Here is a 19,359-nt window from a genome sequence, read left to right as displayed (position 1 = left end):
ACCAATGAATGTTTCCATGACTGAACACAGCGCCTGGACGTTTCTGGGATGTGTATTGTTTTTCCAGGTAAGCTGGAAGTAGTTTCAGATCAAGGACCCTATGTTAGCTCTTTTGTATTCACATCTGCCAACCTCCTCCCCAGCGTCCAGGTGCCAGGCACACTGCTAGGCACATTTACACCAAGCCCGGCCCTAACTCTGCTCTTTCCACTCCTTCCCAGGCCCTTACAGAGGACTGTCTATTGCTAACATGTGGCTAAGTGCACTTGACAGGGAGACGCTTTAAAAGACCAATACATCACCTGCTCCTGGACTAGGCCTGAGCAAATGGATCTATCTTCCCCAAAAGGAAGGAGTTTTAAAAAATTAAAATGGCAGAAAATAAATAAATAATAGATGACCATCAATCTGGAAACAGTTCCCTCATTCTCTCTTTTTTTTTTTTTTTTTGGCTGCACTGCACTGCTTGTGGGATTTTTAGTTACCCAGTGAGGGATCTAACCCAGGCCCTCAGCAATGAGAGCATGGAGTCCTAACCACCGGATCGCCAGGGAAATACCCTTTCCTTCATTCTTTGATTTAATTTTTTTTTTTTTTTTTTGCGCAATACGCAGGCCTCTCACTGCTGTGGCCTCTCCCGCTGCAGAGCACAGGCTCCGGACATGCAGGCTCAGCGGCCATGGCTCACGGGCCCAGCCGCTCTGCGGCATGCGGGATCCTCCCGGACCGGGGCACGAACCCGTGTCCCCTGCATCGGCAGGCGGACTCTCAACCACTGCGCCACCAGGGAAGCCCTATTTAATAATTTTTTTATTGACCACCTGCTATGCGCCTGATGCTCTGCTAGGTACCCAAGAATCAGTGGATGGATAAACAAGGTCCTACTGTATAGAACAGGGAACCATATTCAATATCCTGTGATAAACCATAATGGAAGAGAATATTTTAAAAGAATATATAGGGACTTCCCTGGTGGAGCAGTGCTTAAGAATCCGCCTGCCAGTGCAGGGGACACGGGTTCGAGCCCTGGTCCGGGAAGATCCCACATGCCGCGGAGCAACTAAGCCCATGCGCCACAACTACTGAGCCTGCGCTCTAGAGCCCGCAAGCCACAACTGCTGAGCCCACGTGCCACAACTGCTGAAGCCTGTGTGCCTAGAGCTCCTGCTCAGCAACAAGAGAAGCCACCGCAATGAGAAACACACTCACCGCAACGAAGAGTAGCCCCTGCTTGCTCGCCACAACTAGAGAAAGCCCGCACACAGCAACGAAGACCCAACGCAGCCAAAAATAAATAAATAAATAAAACATTTTTTTAAAAGACTATATATATATACACGTATAACTGAATCGCTTTGCTGTACAGAAGAAATTAACACAACACTGTAAATTAACTATACTTCAATTTAAAAAAAAAAAAAAAAGAATCAGTGAAGAGCCAGGCATATATGAAGGGGTCCTCGCCCCCATGGAGCTTACAGTCTATCAGATAAGGTAGACATTAGTAAAATATCGCTGCAGATGAATAAATGACTGCAATCTACAAGAAATGCTTTGAGAACTTATTCTAGAAATACCCCACCTGACCTGTGGAGTCCAGGGGCTTTCCTGCCGAAGCTGCATTTGGGCTGCACTCTGCAGAATCCCTAGGAAGCTCGGAAGCCCACAAAGAAAAGCCGTCATGTTCCAAGCAGACAACAGCATGTGCAATGGCCCTGTGAGGAAGGAATGTGATGTGAGCGCTAAGCCGCACCACTGAGTCAGAGAGAGCGTGGGGGTGGGGGGGTGGGGGAGGCACTGAGGAGGGCGGGGGGGTGCTGAGCAGGCCCAGGCGGTGGGCCAAGGCAGAGCTTGGGGCTTTATCCTGGGCGGCAACATTGCAGGGAGTAAGTAGGAGAGTAACTGAATCCGATTTGCATTTTCTTTTTTTTTAATAAAGTGAATGGTTTATTTATTTATTTATTTATTTTTGGCTGCGTTGGGTCTCTGTTGCTGCACGTGGGCTTTTCTCTAGTTGCGGTGAGTGGGGACTACTCTTCCTTGTGGTGCGCGGGCTTCAGTAGTTGTGACCCACGGCTCTAGAGCGCAGGCTCAGTAGGTGTGACGCACGGGCCCTGTTGCTCCGCGGCATGTGGGATCTTCCCAGACCAGGGCTCGAACCCGTGTCCCCTGCATTGGCAGGCAGACTCTCAACCACTGCACCACCAGGAAGCCCTGCATTTTCTTTTGATGTGCATTTTTAAAAGTGCACCTTGCAGACATAGAAAACAAACTTACGGTTACCAAAGGGGATATGGGAGAGGGGCCAGGGATAAATTAGGAGCTGAGCATTAACAAATACACACTGCTCTATATAAAACAGATAAAAAACAGGTTCCACTGTATAGCACAGGGAACTGGATTTAATATCTTGTAATAACCTAGAATGAAAAAGAATCTAGAAAAGAAGAGAGAGAGAGGAATCACTCTGCCGTACACCAGAAATTAACACAACATTGTAAGTCAACTATACTTCAATTAAAAAAAAAAAAGCACCCTGGCAAGGGGCCCAAGGGACTCTTCTGTGACACAGGAAGTGTTCTATATCACAGTGTGATTGTAAGTAGAAATCCATCGAGTACTTTCTGCATTCTATTACATTTAGTATTATACCTGAGCAAAAAAATAACAAAGGGGGCTGTGACTGGCCAAGCCTGGCTCCCTCCACCCTTGTGGCCCCAGAGAAGAGGTGCTGTGAGGGTCGCACCTACCAAAACCACAGGGTTGGAGCTGGAAAAACAGCTCCTGAAAGAAGAGAGATTTTAATACCTGCCTCACAGGATCCTTGGAAGGTTGAAACGTGCTGAAGCACAGATCTACCACCAAATAGGCATTAAAGAAATGTTAGCGTTCATCCTTCCTCGGTGTCTCCTGTAAATGAGAATTGGAGGTCCGGCTCCATTACATCATCAAATACTGAAAGGTAGATGAGATGGTGTCTCCTAAAGGCCGAGTGTCCTTGATGACACAGTAGATGCACAATAACCAGGAAAGGAAGGAGGCGGGGGAGAGGGAAAGGGAATTCTCCCTGGAGCTTTCCTGCCCTTCCCTAAGCAAGCAGCAGGTCAGGTCGGGGGTGTGGAAACTCCAGGAGAACATTGGTGGGGCCTTTGGCTGCCTGCCCGCCCCCTCCCCAACCATGTGCCCACCGCCAGGGGGCAGGGCCCGGTAAGACAGGTGGCTGGCTTCCAGGAGGATCGGGTGGGCCACAGGTGAAAATGCTGACTTGGGTCCTCAGTGGGCAAGAGATCTCTCTCACTGGGTACTGCGCCTGCTCTGGGCTCTAACACCACTCTCTGGGCTCCGGGGACCCGGTAAGATGGCCAGTCACACATGAGCAGAGGGCAGAAGGTTGGTATGGTTTTATGAAATTTTTCTTTCAGTTATATAGATATAAACATTTGCAGGTTGTGATAAAAATGAATTTCGTACTGAGAGCTGCTGCCACAGTAGTTAGAGTCACTGCTCTAGATAATGGTACTGTTAAGTTTTATCGTGGAAGAGTGAAGTCCTTTATTGTGACAGAGTCCAGAACCCTGGCCCTGGTCCCAGGACTGGGTGGAGGGGGCGGAGGAGGTAGAATGCCTGGGCTCGGTCTGGAAGCAGCTCCATTGAGGTGGGCAGCTAGGGGAGGTAGTGAGATGGGCCCTTGGGTGGGAGCCCAGGGCCTGGGAAGCCTAGACCCCAGGGAAAGGAACCCTGGGAGACCTCACAGCAGGACCAGAACCTGAGCTTCCTGCGCCAGGCTGTCCCAATGACTGGACCCTCTGCATGGGTTTGTTCATTCTCCTTTAGTGTTTGGGAAAGTCTGAAAATGCCCCCATCTCAGCCATTCTAAGTGAGGGCATGTTCCACACCTAGTTCAGCACTAAGGGGCCAGCGTGTCTGCCGGGGAGTCCACGGGTGGTGGCAGTGGAGCCACTGCTCCACCCAGCCCCGCTCCTGCCCCAACAAGACAAGCAAAAACCCTTTACACACTTCACAGGACCCATCCACACCCAAATACACACAGCACGCCCTCCACCTGCAAACACAGAACGCACACACCCTTTACACACTCAGCTGTATATGGTACAAACACTGCAGGTAAATGGGTGGAAAGGGGTGGTGAGGTACCATGGGGGTGGGCGTGACTGTGAGTGAGGTACGGAAGGGGCCATCTGTCAATGCCAAATCCTATACTATCTTGGCTTTTAGAAATTGTGCGTGTGACACACCCAGCTGCTGAGAATGGACTCTGGGCCTCTGAAGGGACGGGAAAACCAGGATTCCTTGTCCCTAGCTGCTAAGGAATGAAGATGTACAAAAACACCTCTGGCCACCGAGGAAATGCCATGTGCCTGGCTGAGGAGGAGGACAGGCTGGAGAACTGGACGGTCCTGGGTTCGAATCCCAGTCAGCCACTTTTTAATTAGGCCAATTGCTTGGTCTCTCTGGACCTGGTCCTGAGGCCGACCTCCTGTGAGGTCTACGGGAAAGGAAATCTCCTGATACTCCAATCTAAAACCTGCTCTGTGCCCCAACAGGGTTTGTTGCCCAGATCAAATGAAATGGGGTATCTGAAACCAAGGCATCAACGAGGTTTTTCAGCAAAGTCTCCCTGGAGGAGGTCAGACTTTCCTCCACGTGTCCCCCAACCCCAGCCTTCTGATCCCAGAGGGAGGCCTCCTGACCATCTGTCTCCCACCCCATTGACAGACAAGGGCTGCACACAGCAAAATGTGCTGGCAGAGCCAGCTGAAGCTTTATTCTGAAAAAGACACTTGGATTGGCTTTTGGGGGGGCGTGGGCAAGAGAGGGAGCCCCAGGCAGTTGACTCCCCCAGGGGTGGGCTAAGGACAGGACTGAGCCTCAGGTCTTTGGTTCCAACACTCCCCTGCACAACTCCTTGCAGGAGCAAGTGAGCTGGGGAGGCTGGGAGGGATCGCGGGAGCCTTTCACTTAGGCAGGATGTCAGAGGACTCAGACACCAGCTTCCCATCACGGGTCTCAATCTTCTTCACAACCACAGCCTTGGAACTGGTACGGCTGAAGGAGCCAGAGCCCCCTCCAGAGCCCAAGCTGGACTGGTAGGAGCTCAGGCCGTAGTTGAAGCCAGGGTTCCCATAGGGTGAGGTCAGCCCACCTGGTCAGGAACAGAGGCAGCCACGTGAGCACAGGAGCCCATGCGCACATCAGGGGCCACGCCCCCTTCTCCCTGCTACTCCGGACCGGACGTGGTCCCCAGGGATAGGGAACCCCCCTGGTTCACTCCTCCAAGATGGTTGGGGAAAACCAGGAGCAGGGCAGGAGAGAGCTTTGCTATCAGCTACGTGACCTTGGACAAGGCATTTAACTGGGCCCCAGCTTCCTCAGCTATACCGGAGGGAACTGTATAGGAGCTGTCTCCTGCCCTGCCCCCCCAGGACCAGGACACTCACCTGAGTACCCGCTGGTGGTCTTGGTGTGGATGCTCATGTTCTGCATTCCAGATTCCAGCCTGTACCCAGAGGACACATGGGATGTCAGGACCAACCCCTGGCCCTATCCCAGGACAACAGGACTCAAGTCCCACCCCTCCCCACCCCAGGTCCCAGGGATGGGGCGCCAGGGCCGGTCAGAGAACGCCCACACCCACCGGCTCTCCTCGCCCTCCAGCAGCTTGCGGTAGGTGGCGATCTCCACGTCCAGGGCCAGCTTGACGTTCATCAGCTCCTGGTATTCGCGCAGCTGCCGCGCCATGTCCTGCTTGGCGGTTCTCAGCGCGGCCTCCAGCTCGGCCAGCTTGGCCTGAGCATCCTTGACGGCCAGCTCCCCACGCTGCTCCGCATCGGCAATGGCGGCCTCCAGGGAAGCCCTCTGGCGGGGAGGGGACGGGTAAGCAGTTAGAGCAGAGTCTGCTTGCCTCCTCCCCTCCTCCCCCTGCACCCGCTCTCTCCCTTTCCCCTCCTTTAGGGACCCCCTCTCCCCGACCTGGACTAACCAACTCCACCTGGCTCAATCCAAGAAAATGCTACAGGGGGGTGAGAGTCAGGAAGCGGAACGGGGAAACATGAGCAGCTTCCAGCCACTTCCCCGCACAAACTTCTCACCTGGGACGCTGTGCGGTGTTATCCCCACCCCCAGCTGGACTAGATCTCTGCTTTCTAAACTTCCTTAAAGCATCAGAGCCCAATCTTACCCTGATATATAAGACAGATACAATAAAGCAGGCTTGGGGGACCCATCCTGGACCCCCAACCTACCTGCCCGGCCCCTCACACGGGGGCCTCCTCAGCACCCCTCAGCCTCCCAGGAGCAGTCTGGACTCCAGCTGCCCCTCCAACTCCTGACTCTGGTCTAGGATTCCTTCCCCAACCCCCAGACCCCTCACTCCTCCTGCATTATCTCCTCTCACCCGGAGGCGTCCCAAGACCCTCTCCCACCCCCAGCCCAGCCCAGCCTGTACCTGGCCTTTGAGGCCCTCGATCTCAGCCTGGAGTTGGTTGATGTTCCGGTTCATCTCGGAAATCTCCGTCTTCGTGCGACGGAGGTCATCCCCGTGCTTCCCAGCCAAGGTCTGCAGCTCCTTGTACTGCAGATGTGAGACAAGGAGTGAGGTTGAGAGGGGACCCCCCGGTCCCTCCGAGGGAGAATGCCCTCTCGGCCAAGTCACCAGAACCCAGGTCATCTCTCCCCTACCCGCCTCTACACCTCTGGGCACGGGGACGTCCCTGTCCCCCAGCACTACGCGGCAGCCCAGCTCGCAGCAGGCAGCGTCCAGTTTGAAATCCTGCTCCCTCCTCAAGGACTAGGGCACAGAACCTGCCAGAAGGGGACACCAGCCTATAGTGACGCTGCTCTTCACCTTCATCTGGTACATGGTCTCGGCCTCAGCCCGGCTGCGGTTGGCGATCTCCTCATACTGGGCCTTGACCTCGGCGATGATGCCATCCAGGTCCAGAGAGCGGCTGTTGTCCATGGACAGGACCACGGAGGTGTCAGAAATCTGCGACTGCATCTCGCGGATCTCCTGTGGTGGGGAAGGGAGGTGGTGAGGCCCTGGGCCCGCATACAAGGAGTTCCCTTCTGCAGAAGGGCCTTCCGTAAAGGACAAGACAGTGGGAGTTGGGGCTGGAGAGAAGGCAAAGTTCCTAAAGAAGGAAAATGGGTCAAAGACCTGGAACTTGGAGGGAAGTAAAGATGAAATGAGGCCAGGATAAAAGGAAATCTGGCTTTGGGCGAGAAACCAGAGGGGCAGAGCCCTTCCGTGCTCTCAGCTACCAGTATGGCGTCCACAGAGGGCTCTCATTCGGCCCAAAGAATCTAACTAAGGAGCTGGGGACAGAGCAGGCCTGAGCTGCAGCTGGGTCACCACTCTGTGTATGGTGACCTTGGACAGGCTATTTCAGTTCTCTGAGCCCATTTTCTCATCTGTGAAGTGGGATAATAAACCCTCCCTCATGCAGGGGGACAGAACATATAGAACATCCATGCCGGGCTACTATTGGCAGCTGTAATTATTCAGTGGTGGGCCCTTGTCTGTTGGTGCACTGGGGGCTGGGAGGGGCCTCTGATGGGGCTGGGGAACCTCAGTCTCCAGCGCCCAAGAACGTACCTCTTCATACAGTTGCCTGTAGAAGTTGATCTCGTCAGTCAGCCCTTCCAGGCGGGACTCCAGCTCTACCTTGTTCATGTAAGCTTCATCCACATCCTGCGGGGCAGGGGGAGGGGAGCCTGAGCTGAGTGCCCACTCCTGACGCCAAGCCAGGGGCACCCAACGGCCTGGACTTGGAACTTTCTAACTAGTTGTCTTTCCCACCTCACTATGTGTGGCCTGACCCAGTCCAGTCTCTGCCTCATCACACCTGCATCCCCAGCCCCAGCACTCTTACCTCTGCTTCCTACACACACCCTTCCCTCTCCCCCACTCCCCTCCCCCTCCCCTCCTCCTTCTCCTCCAGGAAGCCTTCTATAGCCAGACCTCAAATTCTACTGCTCCGTTTTCTTAACCATGTTCCAACATTGATGTCCAGAGTTCTGTCCAAATACACCGAACTACCTCTCTGTCCTTCTATGCTAGATACCCAGGAGGCACCCAAATGTCGTCCCATTACTTAGAAACATTTAGGAACAGAAAGCCTCTAGCCTGAGTCTCTAAGCGCCAGCCTCCAGTGTCTGGTGGGGGAATGGGTACTCCCTCACCTTCTTGATGATGACAAATTCATTCTCCATGTCTGTGTGCTTTTGGATCTCTTCCTCATACCTGGTGAGACAGATATAATCAGAGGATGGAGGCAAAGGTGAGGTTGCTGTGGGTCTTTCCAGGGGGACAAGGATAGCTAGAAAATTCAGTTAATGGGAATGCAAGAAGATATGAGATGGCTGGTCTGGTCCTTCTGCCCCAACCAGCTACTGTTTCCCCACCCTTACTCCATGCTATCATCAGCCAGTGGGGGGCCTGGAGCAGGAAATCTCTCTCCAGATCCACGAATACACATTGGATTAGGCATATGAGGAGGATTAGCAACAGGCACTGACATGAAACCTCAGACAGAACTTTCTGGAATGTGCTGGAAATCAGGGGTAAGGAAGAAATAGAGTCTAGGGCTATTAGTATACAAGAGAGCCTGTTGGCTACCTCTGTCTCCCATTTTAGGTTTACTGTGTAAACATTAGCAGATAATTTGTTGTCCAAATTGGGACAGCTCTGAGATTGAAGGGGCAAGGGAGGTGCTATTAACAATGGGCATAAACCTAGACTGTCCTGAGAAAACCTTGTCCTGGGGTCACTCTAATTATATAAGACTGCACTGCCCAGCAAGCAGAGGGCCTTGGTGTCTTAGGCCTCTGGTCCCAAGGGGCCGGGCAGGGTGGGATGACAGAGGCTCACTTGGTCTTGAAGTCCTCCACCAGCCCCTGCATGTTGCCAAGCTCCACTTCCAGCTTCAGCTTCTCCTGGGCCAGGGTTTCCAGCTGCCGCCGGAGGTTGTTGATGTAGCTCTCAAACATGTTGTCTATGTTGCTCCGGGCTGTCTTCTGCTGCTGCAGGAGGTTCCATTTGGTCTCCAAAATCTTGTTCTGCTGCTCCAGGTGCCGCACCTGCACGATGAGGCAGAAAGGTCCACATCGCACATCAGGCCAGGGCTCAAAGTCTGGCATGAAGCAAGCACTGTCTTTTCCCCTCATCCAACTCCCCAAGCAGTGGGGTCTCCGGAACCCCATTAGTGCTGAGTTGGGGGGAAAGAAGGGGATACATGGTTGTAAGAGGATAGCTAGCAGTTTATGTTGAAGCTATATTTGCAAAACAAATGGTTCTTATCGACTTCGATTGTAATATTGCAGTCAATAAAAGTAGCCAAGTTTTAATTAACACTTTATATATGATTGAAAAAGGTGTAGATTGTTCACAGCAAATAATATTATCATCATGATTATTATTTGGAGTGGCTTTGAGGGACTCATTGACTATAAGGAAACTTTAGCCCTACAGCCTGGAGAGCATTCGCCAGAAGACCTAGGTTTTAGCCAAACACTGCTACCTGATCTTGAATTACTTCCCCTCTCTGAGCCTGGGTCTCCTCAGCCCTGCAATGACTTAGAAGAACTCAGGCGAGCCCTATCCAGAGCCCCACCCCTGTGCAGAAGTCACTTTTAGCCAGGGAAGAGGCAAGAAACAAGGTAAATCTGTCTGCAAACTGAAGACCCTCCTCCCCACAGCCCTTCCTTTGAGCTCAACATCCAACCCCACCCTACCCTACCCTACCCCGAATCCACAACCCTGTCCTCCTGTCCCAAACACAAAGGTCCTAGGTTCCTTGGGGCTCAAGGAATCCAGATTTTAGGATGAAATTAAGGCACGTTGGAAGGGAAATTTTTAAAAAGAAAGAATAATAAACTGGTTCCAAGAAGAGGAAGGACTTTTTTTCTTTCTTTTTTTTTTTTAAGTCAACCCAAAGTTGGACTTCTTTTAAATTGGGAGGACTCAGAAGGTTATTTTAAGGGTCTGGTCCAGATCCAGCAAATCTCTCTCTGTAAATCTCTTTCTTCCCCAGCTCATTCTGCCCCAAAATTATAAAAACTAAGTGATAATAACATTTAGCCTTATTAGACTGTTTAATGTAGGCCAAACACTGCTAAGCTCTTACATTTTATGCTTGAATAGGCAAAACCTCTTTGACTTAGGGATTAGCGTGCCCATTTTGTAGATGAGGAAATCAGATTTAGCAAGGTAGTCCATCCAAGGAAAGGGCAGAGCACTGGGAACCTTCGGCCTGTGCTTAGCTACTCACTGGGAGGACCCCAGCGCTAGCAAAACGCAGTCAAGAAGTAAAGTGAAGGTTGCTTAAAGCCAAGGAACCAGCAAGCACTTCCCAAAATCTGGGGAGCGCCGGTTTCCCGGGGGACTCCAATTCCTAAAGGCGCTAATCTGCCCCAGGATTTCCCTCCTTCCGCTCCCAAAATGCCTCCCAGGAGCTAGTCAGCAGGGAGGGGCTGAGCCTCCAGCGCGCTGCGGGCCCTGGGGCCCCTGAGGAGGCAAACCCCCGAGGCTGCAAAACCCGGCCTGGCGCCTTCCATGGGAAAGCAGAGCCAGTTCGTTGGGGCGGAGCCGGGGTAGTAGGGAGGAGTGAGAGGGGACTAGTGCCGAGCGGGGAGAGGGGCGTTAGCGGACAGACGCCTTATCTAAAGCCGTAAATCGTGGGGTTTAACAGGACGTGAAACGCAGGTGGGGTGTCGCACGCCCGCGGACTTTGAATCCTGGATGGGCTTTTCCGAAGCCAGGCCCTGGCGTCCACCCCACACCGATACACGCCCCCAGGCAGAGGAGCGTGTCCCCAGTACCGCGGGCCTCGGCCCCGCCCGGCGCCGCCCACATGGCCGGCTCCCGGGGCCCTGGCCAAGTTATGACTCATCTTGATGCCCCCAACACTTGGGCCCCGGTACGCCGAAGGCCTGGATCAATATTTGCCTGTTTGAATCAAGACAGCTGCTTCCTTCTCCCAGAATCCTATCAATCTCCTATTTTAAAAAAAAAAAAATTTAAAGCACGGGAGCACTGTTGAGAAGCCCTTGGGGCCATGCTAGGGAGAAGGGTGAACCTGAGGGAGGAACTGCCCTCCCACACGCCAGTTGAACAGGTGGGACTCTTCCAGAGCTGAAAGCTTTACAGACGATCAGACCCCGAGTTGGGGTGAGATGGGCGAGTGAGGGAGGGAGCCCCAAGATTTAGAGTCCGAAGCCGCCCGGACCCCCTCTCTATCCCTTCCCCAGCCCAAACCAAAGTGCATGGGGCCGGGGGAGGGCGCCGAGACATCCGTCGGAAGCGGGAGCGGTGCCAGAGTGGGTGGGGCCCAGCAGGACGCCAGGGAGGGGCTGGAGATGTGCCCACCGAGGGTGGGGTGACCAAGAGAAAGGGCTGGGATCCTGGTCCGGCCCCAGGCACCGCGGGCCACGCAGGGGGAGCCCTCACCTTGTCGATGAAGGAGGCGAACTTGTTGTTCAGGGTCTTGATCTGCTCCTTCTCCTGGGTGCGCACGGCCTGGATGTCGGGGTCCACCTCCAGCTTGAGGGGGCTCAGCAGGCTCTGGTTCACCGTGACAGCTGTGATGCCCCCCAGACCCGGGGCCCCACTGTAACCTGCAGCCAGACTCATGCTGCTGCCCAGGCCGCCCCGGAAGCTGCCGCTGCTGCCCACCCGGGAGAAGGCCGAGGAGCTGATGCGGGTGCCCGGCCCGCTGGTGTACGAGCGGCTGCTGAAGGACCGGGGGCCGGAGGTGGACACCTTGTAGGACTTCTGGGTCACCCTGATGGACATGGTGGAGGCTGGAGAGGAGGCGAGCAGGCTGAAGCACACAGAGACTCGAGGAGTTGCGAAGCTGCTCCTAGGTGGGGTGCAGCTCCCCGGATGGCCTCTTATAAGAAAGAGCCCAGCCCAGGAGGAGGGGATCGGCCTTGTAGCTGAGTGGCTAGGCCCTGAGGGGGCAGGGCCTAACCTGACACCTGCCACCTACAGGCCGGACTCAGGTGGGGGCAGCAGAGAGCTGGGCCCGCCCGGAGCCCACCCCTGCACCACCGCAGAGCCCAGGAAAGGGTAACTCCGTGAATGTGAGAAGTGCAAGGGCTGCCAGCCTCTACCTGTTCCCTAACAGAGCCTTGCGGGGTGGCCCAGCCACTGCAACCCTGGATCCTAGGTCTTATCTCCTTCCCTGCTGTGGGAAATAAATGCACAGACTGAGGAGCAGAGCAGGAAAGCGATCTGTGGCATTTGGGTCTCCTCTGAGCAGCTGACGCCCCAGAGGCACCACCCTGTGTCCTTCGTGTTCTTCTCTCCACTTGGAGTGATTATGAAGGTCTGCCCAGTTTGGAGGACGGGGCTGGGTTCCGAATCCTTGAACCCGAGGTCAACCATTTGCCCAGTCTCTCCTTAGTTACTGCTGTGCCCCCAGCCCTTGGTGCAATGCCAAGAGGGGCTGGGTAAACATTTGTGAAATGAATGAATGAACACACACACACACAGGCTGTCTTCCCTCTGGGGCTGTACATGCAAGTCAACGTGAGGTCCAACACAACACTTGTCCTGGACACAACCCCGTGTCTTTCTCTCTTCCCAGGATCACAGGATTGAGCTTCCCTGGTGGCACGGTGGTTGAGAGTCCGCCTGCCGATGCAGGGGACACGGGTTCATGCCCCGGTCCGGGAGGATCCCGCATGCCGCGGAGCTCCTGGGCCCGTGAGCCATGGCCGCTGAGCCTGCGCGTCCGGAGCCTGTGCTCCGCGACGGGAGAGGCCACAACAGTGAGAGGCCCACGTACCGCAAAAAAATAAATAAGTAAAAAATAAAAAGATCATGGGATTCCCTGGGCCGGGCTGAAAGGCACAGAGGAGGGTGAACAAGAGCCAGTGGGCAGGCTGGGAGAGCGCAGGAGAGCAGGCAGCTACGTCGGCGGGGACTTCATCTCATCGCTCTCCTTGCTGCCTGGGGGAGTCAGTCCCATAGCTCCCAGTGGGTGAATCACAGGAAAGGAGGCAGAACTGTGGAGTGGGGGGCACCGATGGTGAGTCAACCTGCAGCCACCTGGGCCCTCCTTCTCTTTCTCTTCCCAGGCCCCCAGATGGCCAGAGGAGAAGGGGAAGAGTCCCTGCACCTGTCTCCACAAACCCATTATGAGAATGAGTCAGGAGAGTGGGCTGGGGCACAGCATGCACCTGCAGAAGGCTGGAGAATGGGGAGCTGAGTAAGGCACCCCAGGCCTGGGTGGGGCAGGCTGTGGGTGGAAAACAGGAGGTTTGGCTCCCCGAGGCAGAGATTCCAGCTTCGATTCTCTAATGGCTGGGGCTAGATTCTCTGAAAGATCCTGCAGGGCATGAAGTGGGGACTGGATAGCTGTTAACTAGAGACCAACAGATCCCCTGGGGGTAGAGGGACAGATGGCCCACAGCCCCCAACCCCCAACCCAGGGGAGAGGGTGACCGCTACCCTGACCACCTATCACGAGGGGGCAGATGTGCAGATGCCTCCCTATCCTTCTCCGGTAAAGACACCCAGGGTTCCAGAGGACAGGCATAGAGACTCCTACAGAGGGACAGCGAGACCAGAAGCCCCCTCCTTGGAAGAGAGACAAATCCAAAAAGACAGACACACTGATAAGCTCCCCTCGGATCACACACACCAGATCACACACACGTACACACAAAAGGACACACTTTGAAGTCCCTTCCGGAAAGACAAAGACAAAGACTCTTAGAGGGGACGCAGAGACCACATCCCTTTCTCCCCACCCCTCTTTTCTCCTCCCCACCCTCCCCAGCCCTGGCCTCCTGCCACACGGAACCAGGCAGTACCTGTTTGTACCAGGCCCTCTCTCAGCCCCTTTAAACAATGCTTAATTTTCCAAGGAGTGATTTGAATGCAAGCTACCCCTTCCCCAACAGACTCCCACACCGTGCAGGAAAGAGAGACTTCACCTTCCTGAGACCAAAGGGAGGGATATGGGCCCGGTGCCAAATCAGGCGCAGAGAAGGCGGAAGGAGAGAGGGAGGGGCTGGTCAGACAGGTATGGCAGCCCTGGGGAGGGAGGACGACCAGCTCCCCACTTCTCCTCCCCAACAGAGTACACCTGGGCAAACTTGGAGGGAAGAGACCTCACCTGAAGTCCTGAGCACAGAACTGCAGCCCAGAGCCCTCCCTGAAATCTCAGCCCCTCCACCCGAACTCACCTGGTTCCCTGGTTCCAGGACTGCCTTTTGTTTAAGGTGAGGACAAAGCCGGCTACAAGGGACCCTGTGGTTTTCGGGCTGTAGGGCGGCCCAGATCTCACCCAGGGGGAGTCCCTCTTTGCTGGGGCAGCCCAGAACACTGCAGGGCCGGAAGCGTTTGCATCTCACTTGTCACCACCCTATTGCCCAGAGACCCCAGCCAACCCCTCCCCCATGCCCCAAGCCCAGCCTTGGTGCAAGAGAAGAGACCAAAGCTGCCCTCTCCAGTGGCCTCTGCCTGGGATTCCGGGATGGAGGCAATAGGGGGAGGCCCCAGGACGAGGGCCTAGTGGTGAGGGAACAGAAAACTGCACTCAGGTGGCCCGTGGGGACAACTCCTTGTAAGACTGTCTCTGGCCACTGTGGTCTGCACACTGCTGCCTACCCATTGAAAGGGAAAGTGTTTCTGGTGACTGCCCAACCCAGACGATTCTGCTCCAAACTGCCTTTCCTGGAGATCAGAAGAGGGAAAGAGGAGACGCGTGCTCCCTCCACCCCGATGGTGATGCTCAGGGTGACACCGAGGAGGCCCTGAATCCCTGAGCAGTTGTGTCAAGGCTGAGGGCTTAGATGGGTGAGCAGGGTAGCTCTTATCACTACATCACTCACAATCATCAGAAAAGATGGTCTGAACACGTTCTTCTCAGTGATCAGGAATGGTGACACAAAGACACCACATTCGCAGCCGCGCTATTCACAGCAGCCAAAATGGAAACAACACAAATGTCCACCAACTGATGAATGGAGAAACAAAATGCAACGTCTCCATACGATGGTATATCATTCTCAGTAAAAAGGAATGGATCGCCAATACATGCTACCACGCAAGATCACATACTGCATGATTCTGTTTATATGAAACGTCCAGAAGAGGCGAATCTGTAGAGACAGAAAGCAGATCTGAGGTTGCCAAACCACCTCCAGGCTGCGGAGAATGGAGGTAACTGGTAAAGTACGGGGTTTCTTTCTGGAGTGATGAAAATGGTCTAAACTTAATTATGGTGATCGTTGTACAAGCCTGTGAAAATAGTAAAAAAAATCGAATTGTACACTTTAAATGGTTGAATTGTACAGTATGTGAATTATAGCTCAATAAAGCTGTTACGAAAAAGAAAAAGCATAAATTAGCCACATATATAAAGTACGGACTTGGTGGGCCAGCAGACGGGTCAGGGGATAGAAGGGAAGGTAGATTCCCTGCCTCTAGGTTAGTAACCAGGGCAGCATCTCCAAAGCACTGAAATCAGTTTAAAAGATGAGCAATTTAAAATCTTATTGTTGGCATGGAAATAGCTGAGTTTAGCACCAAGGCAGCGAGAATAGTTCATTTAAGTGGGAAGCCACAGATGGTGGGAACACCCATCAGTAAGCCACATCATGAATATAATAAAGTTGATTTGATTGTTGATTTTTGTGCCATGTGCCTCAAGGCCAAAATTGTTCATAGTCGATGCTCGGTAAATGGCGACTATTTGTCTTCGTGATAAACACGGCTCTGATGATTAAAGCCAGCCCAAATGGGAATGGACTGCCTAGAGAGGAAGCAGTCTCCTGTCCCTAGAAGTCTCGAGCCCAAGGTGTGCTAACCAGCTGTCCACTGGGCTCACTGTAGGAGGATTCCTAAATCAGGTAAGGGTTCGGACGAGAACATCACAATCCTCTCCACTCTGAGAGCCTTGATCCATATTCTACCATCACAGAGCTTTACGCTTTGATTAGGCATCCACGAATGTTCTCCGAACCGAAATGTTGATTTTGATAGAAGATGTGGTTAGAAATTATTAGAACAAGCATGGGGAGAACCTTCCCCATGAGGTAAACCTTCTTAGGGAGGAAAGGAGACAAGCCTGACAGCCTGGAGATGATGAGGTCTCCCATCCTCACACCCTCGCTTCCACTGACACCAAACCAGAAGAGGCCATCCGCTGGATGGGCAGTCAAGCCTAGCTCAACTGTTAGAGTCCTTCCCCTTCATTCTGATTGTCTGTCTGGACTTGCACACCAAAATCACCCAGGCTGCACCTGCATGTTTTATAAAGCTTCCTTGGTGCCGCCAGGGTTGAGCACCTGGTTTTGGCTCTGCTCTCACACCAAGACCTCCAGGAACACACTCTTCTCTTCCCCCTGGAAGAATAGGTTAGAGCCCAAGTCCAGTGCACTGCAGGGTCCCTGCTCAGAAAGGATGATACACCTTTCTGAGGGGATAAAATAGAGAGTGGCCAGTCCCCAGAGCCTGACACTCCACTGGGGTGGCCAGGGACATAGACAGAGATGGAGAGAGGACCCGAATGGGTCCCACTCATGGAGGGGAGGACAGCATGCAAGAGGCCTGAGTGATGGGAAGTGGGAAGCAGGGAGTCACTGAAGAAGGCTCCCCGGGAGGATGGGACCCTAAGGAAGTAATCACACAGCCCAGCCCCACTACACAGCTCCACTGCAAGAAAGCTTTCCTAAAGGTGTGTCAGGTAACCAGACAGGAGCGCAGGAGGGAAAAGGAACAGCAAGGACCTGGGCCTCAGCTACAGCACCCCACACACACACACCACCACCCGCTCCAGCACTGAGAATTACCCATGGCCTGGGCTGCTGGGCAATGGAGCTATTGTCCAGAGGTTTTTTGTTCTGAATTTCCTGCCCAGCAACCTGAGGACCAAGGTGGGGAGTCAGGGGCAGGGACCCCAGGCCTTTATTCCGTCCTGGTTTTGTTCACTCATTCATTCACTTGTCCACTCATTTACTTATCAGGCAGTAGCCTAAAAAGTATGGTGAGATAGTTTTTTGGTTCCCTTCACACCAGTTCAGTACAGGTAGGAGCCTCCTATGACCAAAGCAAGGTGTGGCCTGAAGGCTTCTGTTGAAAGGTGAATATTAGGAGTCCTTCTTCATTAATTCAGTATATTGGTGGGTGGCTATACACTGGGCACGTGCTGGGAAGGCTCTGAGGGAACTGGGTCCCCAATGGTCTTCACTGTGTGCAGGGAGAGAGAGACAGACACATAATGCCACTTATTCTAATAGGGTAATAATAATACTGATATGGTACAAAAATGTCTTCCAAGTATTAACTCATTTACACTACGTAAGAACCCTATAAAGTAAGTGCTATAATACCATTTTTACCTGATGAGCCACAGAGAGGTTAAGAAACATACCCAGACTCACACAGCAGTGTGGCTCTTTCTCCAAGGCCCTAACCACTATATCACACTTCCTGTATAATGATGAGAAGCAAGAAGAGTGGTGTGGGCGTTTAGCAGCCCAGAGACTGTCCTCAGATCAGCAAACTGGCACTATCAGGGGCGGGGCTTGAGAGATGGGGGGCATACCTTGATGAAAAGAGGACCAGAGTGTCAGAGTTGGGTCCAAGGGTCCTCCAAGGAGGCAGGAGGACTGGTGAGGTGGAGAAGCATGCTGAAGTGAGCTCCCTCACCGCCACATTGCCTGAAGTTGGTCTTGTCCGGGATGCACTTCTGATTGTCCATTTTTCAGCCCACACCCCCCAGCCTCAGAGAAATCTAGGGGTCTGCTTGAAAAGGGGAGCTCTTTGTGGTCTGAAAAACACCCGCCCGGCACCCCCTTAAAAACCCATAACTAGGGACTTCCCCGCTGGCGCAGTTGTTAAGACTCCACGATCCCAGTGCAGGGGGCCCAGGTACGATCCCTGGTCAGGGAACTAGATCCCACATGCCGCAACTAAGAGTTTGCATGCCACAACTAAGGAGCCCACAAGCCACAACTAAGGAGCACACCTGTCACAACTAAGACCAGGCACAACCTAATTAATTAATTTAATTAATTAAAATAAACATTTTTTAAAAACCATAACTAGTGTGGTTGGACAAGAACCTTTGGGGAGGGATAAATTAGGAGTTTGGAATTAACAGATACTACTGTATATAAAATAAATAAACAACGAGGACCTACTGTATAGCACAGGGAACTGTATTCAATACCTTGCAATAACCTATAATGGAAAAGGATCTGAAAAAGAATATACATATATATATGTATGTATAACTGAATCACTTTGCCGTATACCTGAGACTAACACAACACTGTAGATCAACCACATTTCAATTAAAAAAAAAGAACCTTTGAACACCCTGATACCCTGTACTTGCCAGGGTCCCAGGGTAGGGCCCACTCTCACACAGTAGCTCAGGCACCCCTCCCAACCCTGGGTGAAGAGGAGGGGCCCTTTCTTGCTCTCCTGACATACAGGAGCAGTGACCCTTCCACACCTAGTACAGAAGAGAGAGTTGCACAACATTGGTGGGGTCATGAAAAGTTACGGGCAAGGCGTGGTCCTCTGAGAGTTCTCCGGGTATCTGGATCTCATTCCACCTCACCCCAGGAAACAGCCACTGCTTAGGCCATTCCCAGCCTTCTCCACGGTCGTGTTGTGACTTACAGGAAATGATCATTCATATATGGCAAGCTGGGGTAAATGAAAAGGTCTGCTTGGGACTAGTTGTGGTCAGGCCAGAGGCTCTGGCCACCCAAGGCCTCCCTCTGACACTCAGAGGGCTGGTGGGCCCAATGTATCACACAAGTATAGCCCACTCTCGGCACAAATGGTGTGACCAGGCACCCTGGCGGGGAAGCTCTGGTTTGGGGAGACCATTCTGTTCTGATGAAGTGAAGAGCTGAGGTTGAAACAGGAAGGAATGGGATGCAAACAGCTAAGGCCCAGCCCACCTTGGAGAGAAGCCCAGGTGGCACAGTGATTAAGAATCCACCTGCCGATGCAGGGGACATGGGTTCGAGCCCTGGTCTGGGAAGATCCCACATGCTGTGGAGCCACTAAGCCCGTGCGCCGCCACTGCTGAGCCTGCGCCCTAGAGCCTATGCTCCACAACAAGAGAAGCCACCAAATGAGAAGCCCACACACCGCAATGAAGAGCAGCCCCTGCTCACCACAGCTAGAGAAAGCCCGCGTGCAGCAATGAAGACCCAACGCAGCCAAAAAGTAATTAATTAATAATCAAAAAAATAAAAATAAATGAGCTTGGGCTTGATGGAATTGAGCTTAGAAAAGAAAGGTATGGAAATGCAATAAGTTATTGGATGAGAACAGGATTCCTATGGAACATGAAGGTGGTCATG

General features: G+C 53.1%; 1 protein-coding gene across 1 annotated transcript; it reads right to left on the bottom strand.

Annotated features, from left to right (window-relative positions):
- Nucleotides 1-4,882: 4,882 nt before the first annotated feature.
- Nucleotides 4,883-11,920, bottom strand: KRT8 (keratin 8). Its single transcript, XM_033866645.2, has 9 exons — nt 11,468-11,920; nt 8,891-9,099; nt 8,203-8,263; nt 7,616-7,711; nt 6,866-7,030; nt 6,467-6,592; nt 5,657-5,877; nt 5,460-5,518; nt 4,883-5,164 (listed from the first exon to the last, which is right to left on the bottom strand). Exons 1-9 carry the CDS (start codon nt 11,810-11,812, stop codon nt 4,977-4,979), a joined length of 1,470 nt encoding a protein of 489 aa, XP_033722536.1. The 5' UTR covers nt 11,813-11,920; the 3' UTR covers nt 4,883-4,976.
- Between the last annotated feature and the right edge of the window lie 7,439 nt (nt 11,921-19,359).

This window comes from Tursiops truncatus, chromosome 11 (assembly GCF_011762595.2).
Source record: "Tursiops truncatus isolate mTurTru1 chromosome 11, mTurTru1.mat.Y, whole genome shotgun sequence".
Lineage (NCBI taxonomy): Eukaryota > Metazoa > Chordata > Mammalia > Artiodactyla > Delphinidae > Tursiops > Tursiops truncatus.
This window is presented reverse-complemented; position numbering and strand designations above follow the sequence as displayed.